The sequence below is a fragment of the Bidens hawaiensis genome, unplaced genomic scaffold (assembly GCF_021521415.1).
Source record: "Bidens hawaiensis isolate Kalapana, Puna unplaced genomic scaffold, B.hawaiensis_p1.1 tig00022179_1, whole genome shotgun sequence".
Lineage (NCBI taxonomy): Eukaryota > Viridiplantae > Streptophyta > Magnoliopsida > Asterales > Asteraceae > Bidens > Bidens hawaiensis.
In genome coordinates, this window is record NW_027493444.1 from 58,864 (window position 1) to 78,708 (window position 19,845).

Genomic DNA, 19,845 nt, shown 5'->3' on the forward strand with positions numbered 1-19,845 from the left:
TGTTGGTGTAGGGATGGATGCATTTCGAGGAAAAGAGCTTGGAATAAAATTCTTATTTTGAAGACAAAGATGATGAATTTTATATATCTAGGCAATTGGAATGTTTTTCTTTTATGATATTATAATAATAAAAAAAACAAATCAGTATTTTATCAACTAACGACCATTAAATTCGATATATTACTTTAATCATATATGTTTTTCTGTAACCAAAATACATTCAAATTCAAATATTTAATTTTTTAATCATTTTCACTAGGGAGAAAATGAGTCAAGATTTATTTTTATGTGAGATACTCGAGATTGGATTGATGAAAAAAAGAAAAACTTGAAACGAACATTAACTACAGTATATTTTAAGTTTGAGCTCTTGGAGTGCACACACGAAGGTAATAAAATAAAATAAAATAAAATGGTAAGAAAAGATGAAAAAAAGTAGTAAAATCCAGGAGAAACAACAACCCGTGTAGGGCCTACGTCTTGTTTGTTTTCTTTTTTAAAATTGAAGCAAACAGAGGCAAGAGCATCATGATTCATGAGCGTAATAGTATATACATATTATTTGATGCAAGAAACTCCTCCTCGTTTCATTAATTAATTATTATATCCCCAATTGTGTCTTTTTCTTTGAATTTTCTGAATTAAATCGGCAACAAATCTCATCGTTGTTCATATTTGATGGTTGGTAAGTGCATTTTCCTACCTTCCAATTCAGGATTTCGAAAGTGTTGATCGTTTTTAGGGTTATATTATCATCAACAACTAGTAATTACTTGTCTCATTTCTCTTTCTGTTAATTCATTCACAATTTATTTTGCACTCTGCTTGCTTTTAGGGTTTAGGCAGAGGACATGGTCCATCATAGGATTAAGGTTAATGATTATTATTATTATTATTATTTATGTGAATCACCTAGTAATTAGGTATTTCCACTTTGTTGGATCGACTTTTATTTTCTTTCACCATGAATTTCAGACTCATTACAATCAAATGTTGCTTTCTGATTTTCTGACAGAGTTATTAATATAAGCCAGAATCATGACAAGGGTCGGCCGTGATTTTAGCTACACAATGCAAAGTTTGGCGGTCCCACCCGTATCTGCAGATGTCGTCTTTTCCTCCGCTCGCTTTCCCAACTACCAGATTGCCAACCGAAACGAAGACAACAAATTAGGTTCTATGAAGGAAGTTATAGCCAGAGAGACTGCACAGTTGTTAGAACAACAAAAACGCTTATCGGTTCGTGATCTTGCTAACAAATTTGAAAGGGGTCTTGCTGCTACTGCTAAATTATCTGACGAGGTTTGGTTTTCTGATGTTTAAAACTTAAAAATGGGTTATTTTTTTCCTTTATTAAAATTGATTTTTTAATGAGGAACAGGCTAAACTTAGGGATGTGGCGTGTTTAGAGAAACATGTTCTTTTAAAGAAGCTTAGAGACGCGCTCGAATCGCTTAGAGGGCGTGTAGTTGGTAAAAATAAGGATGATGTGGAGGTGGCTATTTCCATGGTTAGTTTCTAATTGTTTTTTGTTAAATCTATTTATTTGGTAAGTTTCAAGTTTCATAAATTAATTAGTTTACATCCGTGTCATTATAGGTTGAAGCTTTAGCGGTTCAGTTGACTCAGAGGGAGGGAGAGTTGATACAAGAAAAGGCTGAGGTTAAAAAACTTGCAAGTTTTCTGCAGCAGGTTTGTGAAGATATTATGAAGCGTTTTACTCTTTGTTGTTTCCTTGTTTATTGAGAATAATAATACACTTGAATACCTTCTAGGTATGATAATTGCATACCAAATGTAATACAAAATCAAACAACTATATACGGAATGTAGAAAGTTTAGGTCATTCCTGCTGATTCTTACTTCCTCCATATAGTTTTTTCCATTTAAGACCTGCAAGACTGACTTTTTCTAAAACCATAAATGGGTTTTAGCTTGTTAATATTTTTCTTCTCACTTATGTTATGTTTGTTCATTTGTTTGTTTTTGGTTTTATTTTTTTACTTGATTGATGCAGGCTTCAGAAGATGCTAAAAAGCTTGTGGATGAAGAAAGAGCTTTTGCGCGTACTGAAATTGAAAATGCCAGAGCTGCAGTTCAGAGAGTGGAAGAGGCTCTTCAGGAGCAAGAAAGAATGTCCCAAGCTTCCAGAACCCAGGTTAATTATTATTTTTTTCTAACACTATTTAGCATATGCTCATGACAATCACACAATTTAAGTGTAACCAAGGCTGGAATTTATATATAGTTCTTTCCAAAAGTCTTGTGAAAGCAGGTTTTACATATATACGATCTATCCAAATTAACTAGCCTGTTTTGCTTTTTTATACTGGACCTTTTTAAGTCTTAAAAGAGTTGGACTTTTTAACTTTTTTGCACCTTTTACTTGGTTAACAGTTTTTTCTATGCACTCTTCAAAGTTTACGTGATATCTAGTTTAACCAGTTTTTTCTATGCACACATAAAAGTTTTTGTGATATATGTTAGATTAGATTTAATGCGTTATGCTTTATTTTATGGTGACTCAGTGTAACCGACTTTATATTTAGGATATGGAAGCACTAATGAAGGAGGTTCAAGAAGCCAGGCGGATCAAAATGCTGCATCAGCCTAGCAAGGTAAGGCTCATGAGCCAATCTTCAAACATGTTGTGAGAGTTTAATGTTTGATAAAAGATTAGAAGGTACATATGTATGTGTTGATAATTGATATAGTTAAGTTAAATGCTATATATGAAGGTTATGGATATGGAACATGAACTTCAAGCCTTAAGAATTCAATTAGCTGAGAAGTCTAAGCGTTCAATCGAGCTTCAAAAAGAGGTGCTTTCTATTATAAATCTATTTTATAGTCTTATTAATCTCTCTGTTCTCTGTTTTGATGATTGCTAAATAAATGTATTCAGCAATGCAAAGTCAAATTTGGCCTTTGGTAGTAGGTTTGCTAAACAAATACAATAAAAAAGTCAAATTTGGCTTTTGGGAGTAGGTAGCATTATTTGCTAATAATTGATCTGCTCTTTTCTTTGTTCAATGGGTTTTGCAGTTTTGCTACAATAACCTATTAGCCTTACAAGGTTTACTATGTCAGCATTTCTGCATTTGTGGCAGCCACATCTGCATCCATGTCAGATTTTTTAAAGCACATATCTTCTATAAATATGTTTTTTTTTTAATCTTGCTTTTTGTAAAATATAAATACATCACTCACTTGTTTATGAAAAATCGTTTGTTTTGTATTAAAAACCTTTTTTTTAAATTAAAATCACTAGTATTTATAACAATTCATGTGTATAAACATTAATGTATTACTCCAAACATTCTTATTAAGATATCATTCTATATTTAACACATTACTCTTTTTGTATAAAGTGGTATTCCTTTCTGAAAAACCGTTTGATTATAAAAGATTTCAAAACTCAAATACATACATTTTTATCTTCTATTTTTAAGTAACTGTTTTTCACTTTTTCTCACACTTACTAGTATATATCAATTATCATATATGTTCATGAATATACTAATATGTGCTCTTGGTGTATCTTCAAGATCTTCATATTTTCTTAATGTCATAAATTAGTCATTAATCAATGGAAGAGGCAATTAACATTTAGAGATATTTCCTAATGTGCAAAGAGGTTATTCTGGATAAAACATGTGCAAGAGAAATGTTGCATTTATTTTGTAACTTGGAATCAATAAATAGTTAGTTAAATTGATTTTTAGTTACATTGTTTTCTGTAATCTCAGTTGGCAATAAGTAGAAGAGGAGATGAAAGTGCATCCTACTTGTTTGAAATAAATGGCACAACTGCTTTAGGATCCTACTTGCAGATTCAACCGTGTTCTGATCGAGCCCCGGAACTTTCCAGATGTTCAATTCAGTGGTATCGCATGACACCCGAAGGTGGAAACAGGGACATTATTTCAGGTATTTTGGTTATTATATAATTTCCTTGTTTTAAATCTAACCATACATGTTAGGCAAGTTATTAAATGATAATGTTTTTTAAACTTTTATTCCTACAAAATATGTTGCAAGATCCGAATGCTCTTATAATTTATCAGCTGCATAAAGCCATAAACCTTGTATAGTTTCCAACAAAGGAATATAGTCATATAATTAATCTAACAAATAATATCATCCCTAAGTAAAGTACCATGGTTTTTGTTTCTCATTTTATCTTCATAGATGCTTAGCTATAGCGCTGAGGAATAATAAGTGGAGCATATAATGGCTGTTATACCTGTTCGTATAAAGGCCTTATTCACACTATGCTTGGTGTTGTAAAAATCGCTAGGCGCTAGTCGGGCAGCGGATGATCGACTAGCGACTGATCGGGATTAATCGGATTGTAAGTTTTGTAAGTAATTTTTCAAATGTTAAAATGTATATTTACACATTGATATGAATATAAATACTTCAAAGTTCTCATGGTATAGTTTAAAGTTTAAACATAAACAATTAAACTTAAAACATAAAAAATTAGTACTTAAATAGATTCACGTCTAGGTTACATTAATACTTTAAATTTCATATAGTATAGTTTAAGCATAAACAATTAACATAAAACATAACAAATTAAGTACTTAAATAGATTGACGGCTAGGCTAAATTAAGTACTTAAAAAATTTGAAGAAAAGGAATGTCAAAGTCAAAAGATAAAGTTAATGGGTTAAAAGCTATATCTAATATATTGAAAGAAAAGATAAAAGTCTGAGAAATTGTGGGTTTCATTTAACTTTTAAATGTAACAGCATTCTCATATGAGTCTATCTCTGTCTATATAATTTAAGTAAAAAAACACATTTTTCTTAAACTTTGTTTCTTTTTCAAAGACCTCACACATCCATTTCTCTATCTTTATCTCTTTCTTACAGACACTTATTTTATTGTTTTTTCTTGGTATTACACACTCACAAAATTATATAGATGGATGAATTATAACCCTCTAAATAGGTCACTGTTGCTTTTATGAAAATCTTCTTTACAGTAGAGATTCCAGTGGAGGTAGGTTTTAGGTGTTTTCTATATTCTATACTCTAATATAGAGATAATATAAGGTTAGAGGCTCCAATTTGAGTGCTTTTAAGTAAAGTACACTATATTGCACATGTTCTGATACACGCTTTCTACCCAACCATTTCCAATGCCTGGTCACCAATTCCAGCAATCTTTTATTACTTTCTTATTTCATTTTAACGTTGTTTTCATCTCTCTCAACGTCGTCTTCTCCACTGGACTCCGGCCACCCCATAGCCACCGTGTTTTCTCTTCGATTTGCACCGATTTGGACCACCTTCGACCATTTACTGATTTTTTGGTCCGATTAATCACGTTGATAGAGTACTGATTAGCGATTAATCTCCATTTTTTACAACACTGCTATGCTTATGATTAGTTGTACACCATGCTTATTATGATTATTTGTACACTATGCTTATTATGATTATATTTGTACATTACGCTTATTATGATTATAGTTGTACTAGATATCTTGTTAATGAATCTTTTTATATACTTTTGTGGATGTTTCATAGATATTTACTACTTTTCAATGGAAGTTTACATTTTTAATATTAATTCTGCACTTATAAATTATGCCAAACAGAACCAAAAACCAAAAGTTAGTGCATGGATCGGTGTTGGGATCAAACCAAACCAAAAATCGAAAGTTCAGTTTTTAAGTTTTTGAGAAAAAAACGTTTGATTTCAGTTTTTTTTTGTTTTTACGATCGGTTGTTTTCGGTTTTGCCACTTGGGCTTGAAGTTTTGGGGCTGAAAAAAAGGCCCAATATATATATGTGTGTATATATATATATGTTAATTAATGATTAATTGATTAGTACACACTCGAGCCTAAAAAGATTGGCCTACACCATTTATTGTGGTACCAATTTGTTTGTTTATTTTACGGGTTCTGTTCGGTTTTTCCGAGACGAGTACATCCAAACAGAAACACGGATCAGTTTTTGAAAAAACATAAACCAAACCGAAGGTTTTGGGTTGGGTTAGGTCGGTTAGATTATGCCAATTAATATTTTAGTTACGAATTGGTTATTTCAGTTTAATGCATACCTATGCATCAGCATCTATTTGAATTATTGGTTGAAACTGTTTTTCTCTTTCCAGTTCTGCTATTATAATAAACAAATCTGATTTTGGGTTTTTGTAGGGGCCACCAAATCTATATATGCTCCCGAGCCCTCTGATGTTGGCCGGATTCTGCAAGCCGATGTGGTTTTGGATGGTCAGAGTATTACACTCACAATATCCGATCCAATTGATCCAGGTTATTTATTGTTTTTCTAATGTTTGGATTTATTGGGAAATAAATTAAATAATAATCTTTGTTTCTATAAACAGCTGCAGGATTAGGGAACTATGTGGAAGCATTGGTGCGCCGACATGACACAGAATTTAATGTATGCCACTTGTGCTTCTGAAGTTATTTATTTCTGTTTATGTTGAGGTCTATAAAAATCAATGATGTGATGTTTATATAATACTGCAGGTTGTTATAATTCAAATGAATGGGGAAGACCATCCTTCAGAGTCAATTCATGTACTTCATGTAGGGAAAATGAGGATGAAACTTTGTAAAGGAAAAACAACAGTGGCTAAAGAATATTATTCGTCTTCAATGCAGGTAACCTTACATGCAAGTTTGTTTTCATCATATTAAACGTTTTTAATGTGACTTCCCTTATTGCATTTTTATCCAACCCAAAACTAAAACTGCATCCCTCCCTTATTGAATTCACATTGACAAAACTACCCTCTCAAAATTAGTTTTATGGCATTTTTTTTTCATGTTGATGATTGTCACTCATATTTTTTATGGTTACTTAAAAAGCTTGTGATAAAAAAAATAGATAATTAAAAAAGACAGAAAAGCTAAAAAAAAACTCATTAGCGAAATATTAAAAAACAAAAAAAAAAGCAGAAAACATTTCTGAAAAGAAGACAAGAAAAAGTTGTTAAAAATGGGTAAATATGAAACTTTCAGATATTATATGGCTTTAATAATTGGTAAAAGTAAGGTTAAGATAGTCATTCTTTTATTTATTTATTTGATAAAACAAATCAAAATTGGTAACTTTGATGCGTTTTAATGAAGCTTCCTTAATAAAATAGTTGATTTTTTGTAATGTCATAAAAACATAACAGCTTTGTGGAGTAAGGGGTGGTGGAGATGCTGCAGCTCAAGCATCATTCTGGCAGCCTAAAACCGGGCTGTCGTTCGTGTTGGGATTTGAATCAGAAAGAGAAAGAAATGCTGCTATTATGCTCGCGCGTAGATTCGCCTTCGATTGTAATGTAAGCCTGTGAATCGACAGTTCTACCCTTGTGAAAGTGATCCTTGAAATGTTAATGTTTACATTTGCAGATAATGCTTGGTGGCCCGGACGATAGAGCAGCCCAGAAACATTAACCTCTGAGATGCGTTATTTACGTTTTTTTTAAGTTTAAGCCAATCGACGTTCTAATGTGTTAATGGATGTGTAAGTTTGTATTTGTTAGCAAACCTTCATTGCTGCTCGTGAAACTTTGATTTTCTATCTTTTTAGGCATGCTTATTAGTGTTATTCTTTTTGGCTTACTCATTGTGACAACTTATTGTAGTTGTACATCAAGTGTTGTATGTGCAACATTTGCCCTTAAGTTATGCATCTACTAAATACAATGGTTTGTAACGTTTATAAATAAAATGTATAGTTTGTGGATTATGATATTATTTACGTAGAGTAAGCGGGTATTAGACCACTAGTTAGGGTCAATCGTGTAATATGTGGTCCGTATAAACACAACATACAATCTAGTGAATCCATTTGATATCGCAATCGCTTGAAACTCAATATCATGGGGTGGCGGCTTCCGCCCCGCCCCACCCCACAAACAACCCTTTACAGCTTTGTTCACATGCTTTCAATAAGTTTTCAATAAAATCAAATATAGAGTCCCATCACAACAAAAACCACCAACATATAACCACTGCCCCAACCGCACTAGCCCAGCCGCCACCAGTTGTAAACAAACACCGACAACCACATCCAATGTTCACTTTCACAATACAACCAACCATGCATGCACCTAGAGGTGCACAAATCGGGTTTTTCAAATACCCGAGTTTGGGCATTGAATCGGGTTCGGGTATAAGCGGGTATTGAAAATCGGATATTGGCAATACCCGGGCCGCGTTTGGGTCCGGATATTGTCTCTAAAAACCATACACTATGTATCGGGTTCAAGTCGGGTATAGAATTGAGTATTTTAAAACCGGGTATTTGAATACCCTATTTTCGGGTTTTTTTCCGGGTATTTTTTTAGTATAGTTTGTATTTTCAAGGGGTTGCACTTTTTAGGGGTTTTTTGGGTATAAATCGGGTATTTGAAAAACCCGGTTTTGGGTGTTGGAAAAACTCGTTTCCGGGTATGGAACCGGTTCCGGTTTTCGGGTATTACCGGGTGCAAATCGGGTCCGGTTCGGGAACAAGTTTTGGTACTTAAATGCATATCGTACCCTACGGGTAGGGTGATGGTCGGTTATTTTGTACATATTTTAGCTAGTTAATCATATAGTTTTAGTTTTATTTGGTTATTTGTACGTACAATGGTACTTCATACATGTTTATTATGTCACAGGTCACAAGATATTAATGCAGTTAATTTGGACTTATACGAGCATAAGATGAAGACCCAGGATGATGTGTGATAGTGTATGATCAAAACTAGAGAATCTGGGTAAAAGTTGATTTAACATATCATTAGCTATCATATGCTGAGCTAAGAGGAGCGTACATCAGGAGTTTTTAAAGTATGGTTTGCTGAATTAGAGTATCATACTCTATATTTAGAGTACCATTTGCTGAAACTATAGTACTATATGCTGGACCACATTAAACTACTGGAGTCGTAAATTACAAACCCTATATTAGGATAAAGTTAGGGTTTGAGAAAAAAACATAACTCTGGAGGCTGGAAGCTATTATTGGAGAGAAAAACCACTATTATTCCATCAAATCAACTCCATACTCCATGAAGATTGAAGATTGCATCAACACCATGAGCGGCTAATCTCCTCGAATCATACCCGGGATGTAGAGTATTGTATTTTACAGTTTTCTCCCATGTGTTTAAGAACGAATGATTTGTAATTATCTTTGATTAATCTATGAGTATTGATGTTTGGTATTACTGTGCACTAAGTCGGTTTAGTTTTATTTCGATCAGAAAGATTAGTTTGCTAGTTTCTATGATAATTTCTTATAGGGTTGTTTTAACTAGTTTGAATATGATGAAGCATACAATTATCCTTAGTTAGGTCACACTGGCAGGGACTGTTTGATAACCAGTGACGTGTGCTAGCGATTGTTGATGCCTAAGGGTTGCCTAGTTAGTCAATCTAATTTGATAATTGATGATTAATATGTTAAGTGACATGAGATTACTGTTTATTTACTTGCTTGAACCCCGGGTGTGATTTGTCTGCGTTAATTGTTTGAAAATTGTTTATTGCTTGCTTAATCTTGAAAACTACATTGTTTGCTAGTATGATCAGTACTTTTGACGTTCATTTCATAATATTAGAAATTGGTTACATGTTACACTAACCACATATTCCTTGTGGATACGATACTTGACTTGCCCTATCTGCTTAGGTTAAGTAGGTTTTTTGCATGACTCGAATGACGGTCATCAAAGACCTTAGTGTTTTTGTGTGATTTGATTTTCTTGTTTATTTTTAGTATTAGTCTTAGTTTTTAATTTGGTTTATATTTTTATTTTCCCATTTTACGCTGGGTGTGTTGATTGCTCAGGTAACATGTTTATGCACACCCATCACTTAGGCAGATTATCATCGCTTATTTTCGAGCATGAATTCGAGAGAATAGCTTGGCAAAACCGAGCCTAATTCAGAGAATCAACAATGGAAGGTCAGAACCAATGTCAAAACTAGAACCAAAACCATAATCAAAACCGAAGCCAGAACCCACTCAATGAAGACATTGCATTCCAACCAAATCAAAATAACAACAAAGATCCGCCCGAAAATGACCCAAACCCACCAATGATTTCCAACCAACAACCAAATCTGAACAACTCACCTCGTTTATCCATAAACCAAAACCGAAATAACAATCAACCAAGACCATCAGCCCCACATAATACCCCTAGACGCAGAGTTCCAGTGTATACATGTGAAGCTTACGTCAGTGTTAATACTATGGATGAAGAAGAAGACATGGAAAAGGATGGAACAGATCATGGCCGGGATGGAAGTAATGGGGAGGATTGGAGGATCAGGCTGAACGAGCGGTTTGAGCGGGTAGTTAGATATAATGATGGTTGGGATAAAGAGGTAGAGGACCTGGTGAATTAGAGAGGTAGAGGGTTGTTGAATATTAACATGAACGGTATTGGGAGGAACAGAGCTAACAAATCTAACAGAGTTGATAGAGGTCAGAGAATTAAAGTTAACAGAGGAGGTTTGGTTAATCCAAGTGGCGAAGGAGGAATTATGCAGCCCCAATTCACGGTGTTAACAGTCGGTTCAGACCTGCTATTTCAGATGGAGCATCCCCGATTGTCCCACAGGTCCGAGTGCCGGGATAACAGACATTTAAGTCTCGGTCGTCTTACATTAACATCATGCCACATTTTCACGGGATGGCTTCTGAGGACCCGTATTCACACTTGTCCGCTTTTTCGGCTATTTGATGGTCGATTAGCAATGGTACGTCTGACCATGATGAGGGTTGGTTACGGTTATTCCAGTTCTCATTGAAAGACAAAGCATAACACCGGTTTAATTCGTTACCAGTGTATAGTATCAGAAACTAGTCCAAGATGCAACAAGTGTTCCTACACGAGTATTATTCACAGTCGAAGACAAACGAGACCCGAATTGAGATTTGCCATTTTTCACAATTACCGGGCGAGCTGTTTCACGAGACATTTACACGATTCAAAGAAATCATCAAAAATTTCCCGCACCATCAGATTGAGTTGTGGGAGTTAGTGAAGTGTTTTGTTTTAAAAGCCTCATGTAATGGTAACTGTTGAACCAACATGAAGAAGACAACTGGGATTTTCTTGAGTTCATGTGTGAAGGTTCGAAGTCAGAAACAGCCGCAAAGAGGAGAAAGAAACATACCACCACCAAATCAGTAAGGTTAGCCACAAGTGAGTCAAAACGGATAGCTGAGTTCGAACGTGAGATAGCTATGTACAGAAAAGATAAGAAGAAAGATGTTGGTAGGGTCCAGGTGAAATTCCCGTTCTGTGAGACTGTGGTGAACTCGGAAACAAAACATAAAATTTCCCCGAGTATGAAGATGAGGAGAAGCCCGAAGAGGTTAACTATGCCTATGGGGATTCTAAAGGCCAAGGGTGCAATTCAAATACCTATCATCCTAGCCTAAGGAACCACCCGAACTTTAGATACGGGAACACAACTACCCAGTCAAACCCTAACTTTCAGGGGCCTATCCAGAACCGATAACAGGGAAATTACCGTCAATGCGGTATATAATTAAAACAGTGGTCGGGGCTATAATAGAGATGCTGGGCAGAATCATAACCCACAAAATGGGTCTTCGGTTAATTCAGACGAGTCAGTGCACTTGAAATTGGATGCATTGCTGAAAATAGTGACAGAAAATCAGAAAGACACTCAGAGTGCAGTTTGAACTAAGAGATAAATCTTCAGAAGCAATGGCGAAGCAAATTGATCAGATAGCCACCGACATGGCTAAGTTGCAGAAAAGTGCAGGTAAACTACCGAGTGACACCACAATAAACCCGCAACATTTCTGCTCAAGCTCTAAGAAGGGAAAAAATGTGCACATCAATGCGGTAAGTCTTTTACCTTATTTTGAAATTTCTAGTCTTGAAGTTGATTCACCACCACCATTTGTTGAGGATGTGGTGGAAGATGTTAGTGATGAGAGTGATTGTGTCGGTCAAAATGAAACAATTTTCCAAAATGAATCAGAACTAGAAACAAATGAAATGTCTTTTTGTGAAAATTGCACTTGTGAAAAATGTTTAAATGGTAAATTGACCAACATGAGAGATGATGAGGTGGAGAATAATACCACCTCAAGTAAACTCCAAGAACCGGGAGTGCCGCTTTTATCAATTCAAATTGGGGAATTTAAAACTGATCAGGCACTTCTAGATCTTGGACCATGTGTTAGTATCATGCCTGATAGTTTATATGATTAGTATGAATTTGGCCCGTTAGAAAGGGTAAACACCACCGTGGTGTTGGTAAATCAAACTCATACATTCCCTCGGGGCATGGTGACTAATGTAATGGTTCAGGTGAAGGAATTTTGCTACCTAGTTGACTTTCTTGTACTTGACTATGCTAAACGTGTGAATAATACACAACCTACAGTCATATTGGGTAGACCATTCTTAGCCACATCACATGCGGTAATTGATTGTGCTAAGGGGGTATTAGGAATCAAGTGTGGAGATCGTGATAATTAGTTATCATTGTTTGAAAATGCTACTAACCCTCTTGTTGACAAGTGTGTATCCTTGGACACGACTCACACAAAAGAAGAATGCTTTGTGATTGAAAGGTCAGTTCAGAAGAAGGGACTTGAGAATCAACAGAGTGATAAGGTGGTAGAGAAAGGTAACCGACCAAGGAAGAAGAATGTGAGACATCCACCCAACCAAAACGATCTAGAGTGGAGGATGTTAGGGCCATAACTGGCCTATTAGAAAAATGCAACAATCGATTGAAGAAAAGCGTGCTTTTAATGAAATGGTTGCATGGGAGCCGGCCAGACGCCCACCTTGAGTGCCATAGAAGTTTCAAAAGGGTAGTAATTGTACATTTTGTATATTTTTAGTTTGCATTTTGTTATATTTTGTATATTACTAATTGCATTTCAAGCGTACCATCATAGAAAAATCTAAGTGCGGGGCACCGCATGGGAAAAGTTAGGATTTTGATGTGTTCGGTAAAGTTTATGTCAGAAAACAAGGTTCCAGTTAAGCTACCCAAAGTGCTTTCGTATTCTTTTTGCTGTGGTTAATCCAGGTATGTGTATATTTTGTTGTATTTGGAACTTTGTGTGTGTAGTTCTGTAACATCATTGTTTTGATCATAATAAATAAAAGAACTTTGTTTACTTAATGGTGTGCTATTATTTAGTTATGTTAAATAAAAAAATAATAGAGTGTGAGCTTGGACAATAAAAGATGAAATGCGAGATGGTGATGGGCCTTAGGTTTACGTAATTAAGGGTATATAAACACCCTTAAACCTCCCTAAAACTCTCATTTCCTACATCCAGCCTCCATAACACACTCAAAAACATACACAAACACTCCTCTTTCATTAAGGCTTAGATCCAAATCCGAACCAAGAAGAGTTTGTGTTAGATCTTCGTTAAACAACAAGAGACACGTCTAGATTCGCGTGTTGAATCATACCTGAAGCAAGAAGTGACCATAAAATGTACGTGTTAAATGTAAAGGTTAAGTTTTTTAGGTCAGTTTGACCTAGGATTCGATACCAAGGCAAATCGGGGCTTATTATGTAAGAAAAATGTAAACTTGAACATAAACAAGTTGTTTGGAATAAAACAGGACAAACGAGTGACGTTGGACTGTGTTAGAGTGAGAAAATGTAGTTGTTATGGCCCCGAACTCATATTATCAGTAAAATAGGCATAACAGGGTGCAAAGATGTTATTAGGAAGGAAAGACACGAAAAACCATGTTTGAATCGAGATATGGAGAAACTCCATTCGTTTGGAAAAGGAATCAAACCGAACTGAAAAGAATCGAATCGAATTGAAACGAATTGAAATTTGATTCCATTGGTTTGAAGAATCGATTCGATTGGTTTGAAAATTCGATTTGATTGGTTTGAAAACTCAATTCGAATGGTTTGAAAACTCGATTCAAATGGATTGAAAACTCGATTCGATTGGTTTAAACTTCACTGATGAAGTTTTTAGTAAAGACTTATTAATGAAAATAAAATTTTTCCATCTCAACCCCAGCCAGGGGCTCTTCCCCCCGACATCCGTTAGCTACGAGTTTCACTAACCTAGAAGTATGATATAGTTAGAGGTAGTTAATTGATACTTATAATTACTACACAGTTAGTCGTGCACAACTAAGGAGGCGTATTACAGTTAACTCAGAGAAGAACAGGACACTGGCGAGTTTCTAGCCCTATTTTCTTGTTATGTTTTCGGGGCTTTGTGCATACTCAATGTGGTTACTTAATACACTTACCTTAAGTGGTAAGTTTTCCTATATGTATGTTTAATGATGATATATGATTGATATGGAAAGGATTTCAGGTATGTGTTTAGACGTATAGGTATATATATATATATATATATACAGGTAGGGTATTAAACCCACCACCCAGTTAAATACAACACCCAAATAGGGGATAACTCATGCTCTTGGCAGATCACTTGGCGACCTAACATCAGCGGGCATACTATGCGCCAAACATACTACATGGCGCCAAGATCATAACCTAATCTAATAAACATTACCTGACACCTAGGGAATGGTAGCATAAAGATTTCCACCAGCATGGGACAAAAAGGTACAACTTACATGGGGAATACCACCCAACCAATGGGGATTAGACAACACATAAAGAGCGGTACGAAACAGTACAACACGTCCATGTCAAAAGGCAATGATGTCCACCAACCTCCACCAACTTCCACGACCGCACGGGTGGAGAATATAATTGGTGGAAAGCCTGACAAGGTGGTTGACCATACTCTCTCTCCTCCGGCCATAAATACCAATGGATCTCCAAACGGCAAGGGATATACAATTCGATATTACTATTCTCTCAATACATTTTATTCATACAATCAAGTACTGATTCTCACGCCGTGTAAGGCCCCGTTGCCGGTAGCCCTACTTTCGTGTTGGATTTACTCATAAACGCAGTTCTAAATATCAGAGTTAATTAAAACATTCGCGGAACATTAAAAACATTCAAACCAATACATTCCATAACCATAATTCTGGTCTTATCGAGCATTCATAGTCATTTAAAAACAAAACATAGTCTTTTAAAATAAAACATCATAGCAAAATCTTCAGATGCCAGCTTCGTCCAACTCTGCCATGTGTCCTCCTCAAGCTACCTGCCTCATTCTACTCACCTGCGTGCATACTAAAAGTCAGCTACGCTGAGTGAGTTCTAGTTAATCACATAATCATACAATACCTTCTTACATTTCATACTTAACCTCTTAACTTTCTTTCATACACACATAAGTGCATATACTTTCATTCTTACTTTCATACTTTCTATACATACATAATCATACGTTTTAAAGAGCCTTTCGCCCTATAACCTCACAGATATTATAAGGGTCTGGTCCCTAACATCACAGATATTATAAGGGTCTGGTCCCTAACATCACAGATATTATAAGGGTCTGGTCCCTAACATCACATATATTATAAGGGTCTGGTCCCTTTGTTTCGTGTAACTGCACCATACCTGTTCATACATGCTTTCCTTGACAATACGTGTAATCTCCGAAGAGCGTTCACGTACCATCATCATAACATACATACATTATGCATACATCATATATTCATACATACATCATATCTCTCATCATACTTATCAATCATGTCTTAACTACCACCTGACGGTTCATGCAATATCCGAAGATCGTTCACGCACCGTCAAGCAATCATCATACGTAAATCATACAAGGCATACACTTATCACTTAAGATAAGTGTATTCACTATCACATCGAGTATGCACACAACCCCGAAAACATAACAAGGAAGTGGGGCTAGAAACTCACCTCAAGGCGGTTGCATTCACCGTTTATGGTTATCCCCTTCTTTAGCGGTGCGCGACTAGCTGTATAATAATTATACGTATCACTAACTATCACTACACATATCGTCTTTCTAGTTTAATTATTACCCTCAACGAACGGGGGTCCGGGGGCAGCGCCCCTGGCAGCGGGGTTCAAGGGGCAGAGCCCCTGGCTGGGGTTAAGCTGCCAGGTCAGCTTGGAAAAATTTTATTTTCATTAACTGTCTTAACAAATTTTCCATTAGCATTTTGAATCATTGAATAATATGCTACTTAAAAGTTCAAGGGCTTATTTGTAATTAAATCATTCTTTTCTAAGTCCAGGGACCATTCTGTCATTCTGTTAAACTTCTAGTTCGTTACTTATCCTTAACGAACTGACTTGCCATGACGAACTGGTTCTTGTAACGAATTGGAACCTTTAACGAACTGGTTACTTACACGAATTGGACTTTTAACGAACTGGACTCTTAGCGAATCAGTCCATGTAGCGAACCAGTCCAAGTAGCGAATTGGACCTTCTAATTCGTTATCTCCTTTAACGAACTGGTCATAACGAATCAAGGGTAATTCGTTACCCTTTTCCCTTAACGAATCAGAGACGAATCATAGGCGAACTAGGGCTAGTTCGCTGTGCCCCCTTATGCGAATCGACTAACGAATCACCCTCAGTTCGTTAAGTCCCCATAGCGAATCACCCTCAGTTTGTTAAGTCCCCATAGCGAATCATCCTCAGTTCGTTAAGTCCCCATAGCGAACTAGGGTTAGGTCAGGAATATCAGAACATTCCCTGACATTCCCCTTAACCTCGTACCACTATTCCGGCGCCGCCTTTCTGGCGCCGCCTTTGCCGGAAAGCCGCCGGAAAACCGCGAACACGTCGGAAAAACGAGTTTTAACTTGTTTTTTTCACCGTTTTTCGTCCCGTTCGATCCAGATCTGAGCTAAGGTGACCCCTAAGCTCATCATAGGTTCGGTTTATACCCGATTCCACCCGGATCTCATGACTTAAACGGTTTAACGGAGTCGGCTCGTCGTTTCATGATTATATCTAACGGATTTAAGCTCCTACAACAAAATACTATCATACCTTGGGTCGGGATCCGTTTCTTCTTCTATATTTCGGCTAGAGTGAGAGAGAAACTAGAGAGAGAATCTTAAGTGTGTGTTTTGGATGGTGTAAGGGATATGTGTAAATGAATTAAATGGAGGATTAAGGGTATATATATTTTTGATCATGGGCTTAAGCCCATGGTCTTTCCTTCATTCCTCCATAACCCAAGTCCATAACCCATATCCATTTACCCAACACAAGTCCATCTCGTATTCTATTCAACTAAACCGATAACGACCCGCTATAAAATAAACGAACTTTATTTTATTAATATAACCGAAAGTAGGATGTTACAAGTCTTCCCTCCTTAAAGAGGTTTCGTCCCCGAAACCTACTATTACATAAACAGATTCGGATAAAACTTGCGCATCTCATCCTCAGCTTCCCATGTAGCGTCCGACCCCTTGCGATGCTTCCATATCACCTTCACTAAAGGTATAACCTTGTGACGAAGCTGCTTCTCCTTGTGGTCAACTATCTCGATCGGTTGCTCAATGTAGTTCAACTGTTCATCAACCTCAATGTCCATTAATGGCACGTGGGACGTGTCATCAGCTAGACATTTTCTCAGATGAGAAACATGGAAGGTTGAATGAATTCCTTCTGACTCTTCTGGCAAATCCAGCTTATAATCCACTTCACCTACACGATCTATAATCTTAAACGGTCCAATGTACCTTGGACTCAACTTTCCCCTCTTCCTGAAACGAATGATTCCTTTCCAAGGCGAGACCTTGAGCATCACATTGTCACCAACGTTAAACTCAATCGGTCGTCGCCGCTTATCAGCATATGACTTCTGTCTGTCTTGAGCAGCTTTCATTCTTGCCTTGATCTGATCGAACTTCGAAGAGGTTTCTTGCACAACTTCTAGGCTTCCCATCTCCTTCTGACCAATCTCTCCCCAACACACCGGGGTCCTACATCGTCTACCGTAAAGCATCTCAAACGGTGGCATACTAATACTTGAATGGTAGCTGTTGTTATAGGAGAACTCTGCTAGATGCAGATGATCATCCCAACTTCCTCCAAAGTCTAAAACACAAGCACGTAGCATATCCTCAAGGGTTAGGATCGTCCTTTCCGACTGTCCATCGGTTTGAGGATGATACGCCGTACTGATGTTCAATCTTGTTCCCATAGCTTCATGGAACTTCTTCCAGAACCTCGAAGTAAACCGTGTATCTCTATCAGACACGATCGATAACGGTACTCCATGCTTAGATACAACCTCTTTAATGAACAAGCTTGCTAACGTTTCTGACGAGATAGCCTCTCGTATAGGCAGAAAGTGAGCACTCTTGGTCAAACGGTCCACAATCACCCAGATGGTATCATGGTGCTTAGCTGTACGAGGTAGCTTAGTTATGAAATCCATGGTGATGTGTTCCCATTTCCATTCTGGTATCTCCAAGGGTTGCATCTTTCCATAAGGCTTCTGGTGCTCTGCCTTGACTTGTAAACAAGTTAAGCACCTACTGACATAATCTATCACATCATTCTTCATTCCTGGCCACCAATAATCTCTTTTCAAATCCTGGTACATCTTCGTAGTTCCTGGATGAATCGAATATCTTGACTTATGAGCTTCATCTAAAATTCGACCTCTGAGATCTCCATGGCGCGGGATCCACATACGGTCAAACCTAGTCTTAACACCATGAGTGTTTTCCATTAGCTCATCTTGCTGGCCGTAAATTCTTTCTTTCTTTACCAACTTCTCGTCTACTAGCACCTCTGACTGCACCTTGATGATTTCTTCGAAAAGGCTTGAATTCATAATCAATTTGTATGACTTCACAGTTGCAAGGACTTCCTCATTCTTACGGCTTAGTGTATCGGCGACCACGTTAGCTTTACCAGGGTAGTACTTAATATCGCAGTCGTAATCCTTTATCAATTCTAACCATCTTCTCTGCCTCATGTTCAATTCTTTCTGCTCGAAAAAGTACTTTAAACTCTTATGATCTGTATAGATAGTACACTTAGTACCGTACAGATAATGCCTCCATATCTTAAGAGCATGCACTACAGCTGCTAACTCTAAATCATGCGTCGGATAAGTACTCTCGTGGACTTTCAACTGTCTAGACGCGTAAGCTATCACCTTTCCTCTATGCATCAACATGCAACCTAGCCCTTGGTGCGAGGCATCGGCACAAACAACTAAATCCTCGTCACCATCGGGTAGAGCAAGGATTGGAGCTTGCGTGAGTCTCTTCTTTAATTCCTCAAAGGCTTCTTCTTGAAACTTTCCCCAACTGAATACTATCGACTTTCGGGTCATACCGGTCAGCGGCGCGGCTATCTTGGAGAAACCGTGGATGAATCTTCTATAGTAGCCAGCTAACCCTAAGAAGCTTCGTATATCAGTCGGATTCTGTGGAGTCTTCCAATTCGTTATTGCCTCAATCTTAGCTGGGTCCACGGTAATCCCTTCAGGATTAATCACGTGACCAAGAAATTGCACTTCTCGCAACCAGAACGCGCATTTCGAAAACTTAGCATACAACTTCTCTTTCTTCAGAGTTTCCAATACTTCTCTTAGATGCTCGGCATGGTCAGACTCGCGCTTTGAATAAATCAATATATCATCAATGAATACGATAACCGACTTATCCAACATCGGCCGACACACCCTATTCATCATGTCCATAAATGCTGCAGGAGCATTTGTTAGACCGAATGACATTACGAGGAACTCGTAGTGTCCATACCGTGTTCGGAACGCTGTCTTAGGGATGTCTGCCTCCTTCACTTTCAGCTGATGATAGCCTGATCTGAGATCTATTCGTGAGAACCAACTTGAACCTTGCAGTTGGTCAAACAGATCATCAATCCTTGGCAAAGGATATCTATTCTTTACCGTAAGCTTATTC

The 19,845-nt window shown here is 37.0% G+C and overlaps 1 protein-coding gene across 1 annotated transcript; it reads left to right on the plus strand.

The window, feature by feature from the left end:
* Positions 1 to 746: 746 nt before the first annotated feature.
* Positions 747 to 7,730, plus strand: LOC143564949 (stomatal closure-related actin-binding protein 1-like). The gene is made up of 13 exons (XM_077052084.1): positions 747 to 765; positions 1,016 to 1,302; positions 1,382 to 1,510; positions 1,600 to 1,692; positions 2,018 to 2,158; positions 2,550 to 2,618; positions 2,739 to 2,822; positions 3,750 to 3,930; positions 6,176 to 6,292; positions 6,367 to 6,425; positions 6,515 to 6,649; positions 7,171 to 7,320; positions 7,391 to 7,730. The coding sequence occupies exons 2-13, from the start codon at positions 1,039 to 1,041 to the stop codon at positions 7,433 to 7,435; spliced, it is 1,467 nt and encodes a 488-aa protein (XP_076908199.1). The 5' UTR covers positions 747 to 765; positions 1,016 to 1,038; the 3' UTR covers positions 7,436 to 7,730.
* Positions 7,731 to 19,845: the final 12,115 nt, after the last annotated feature.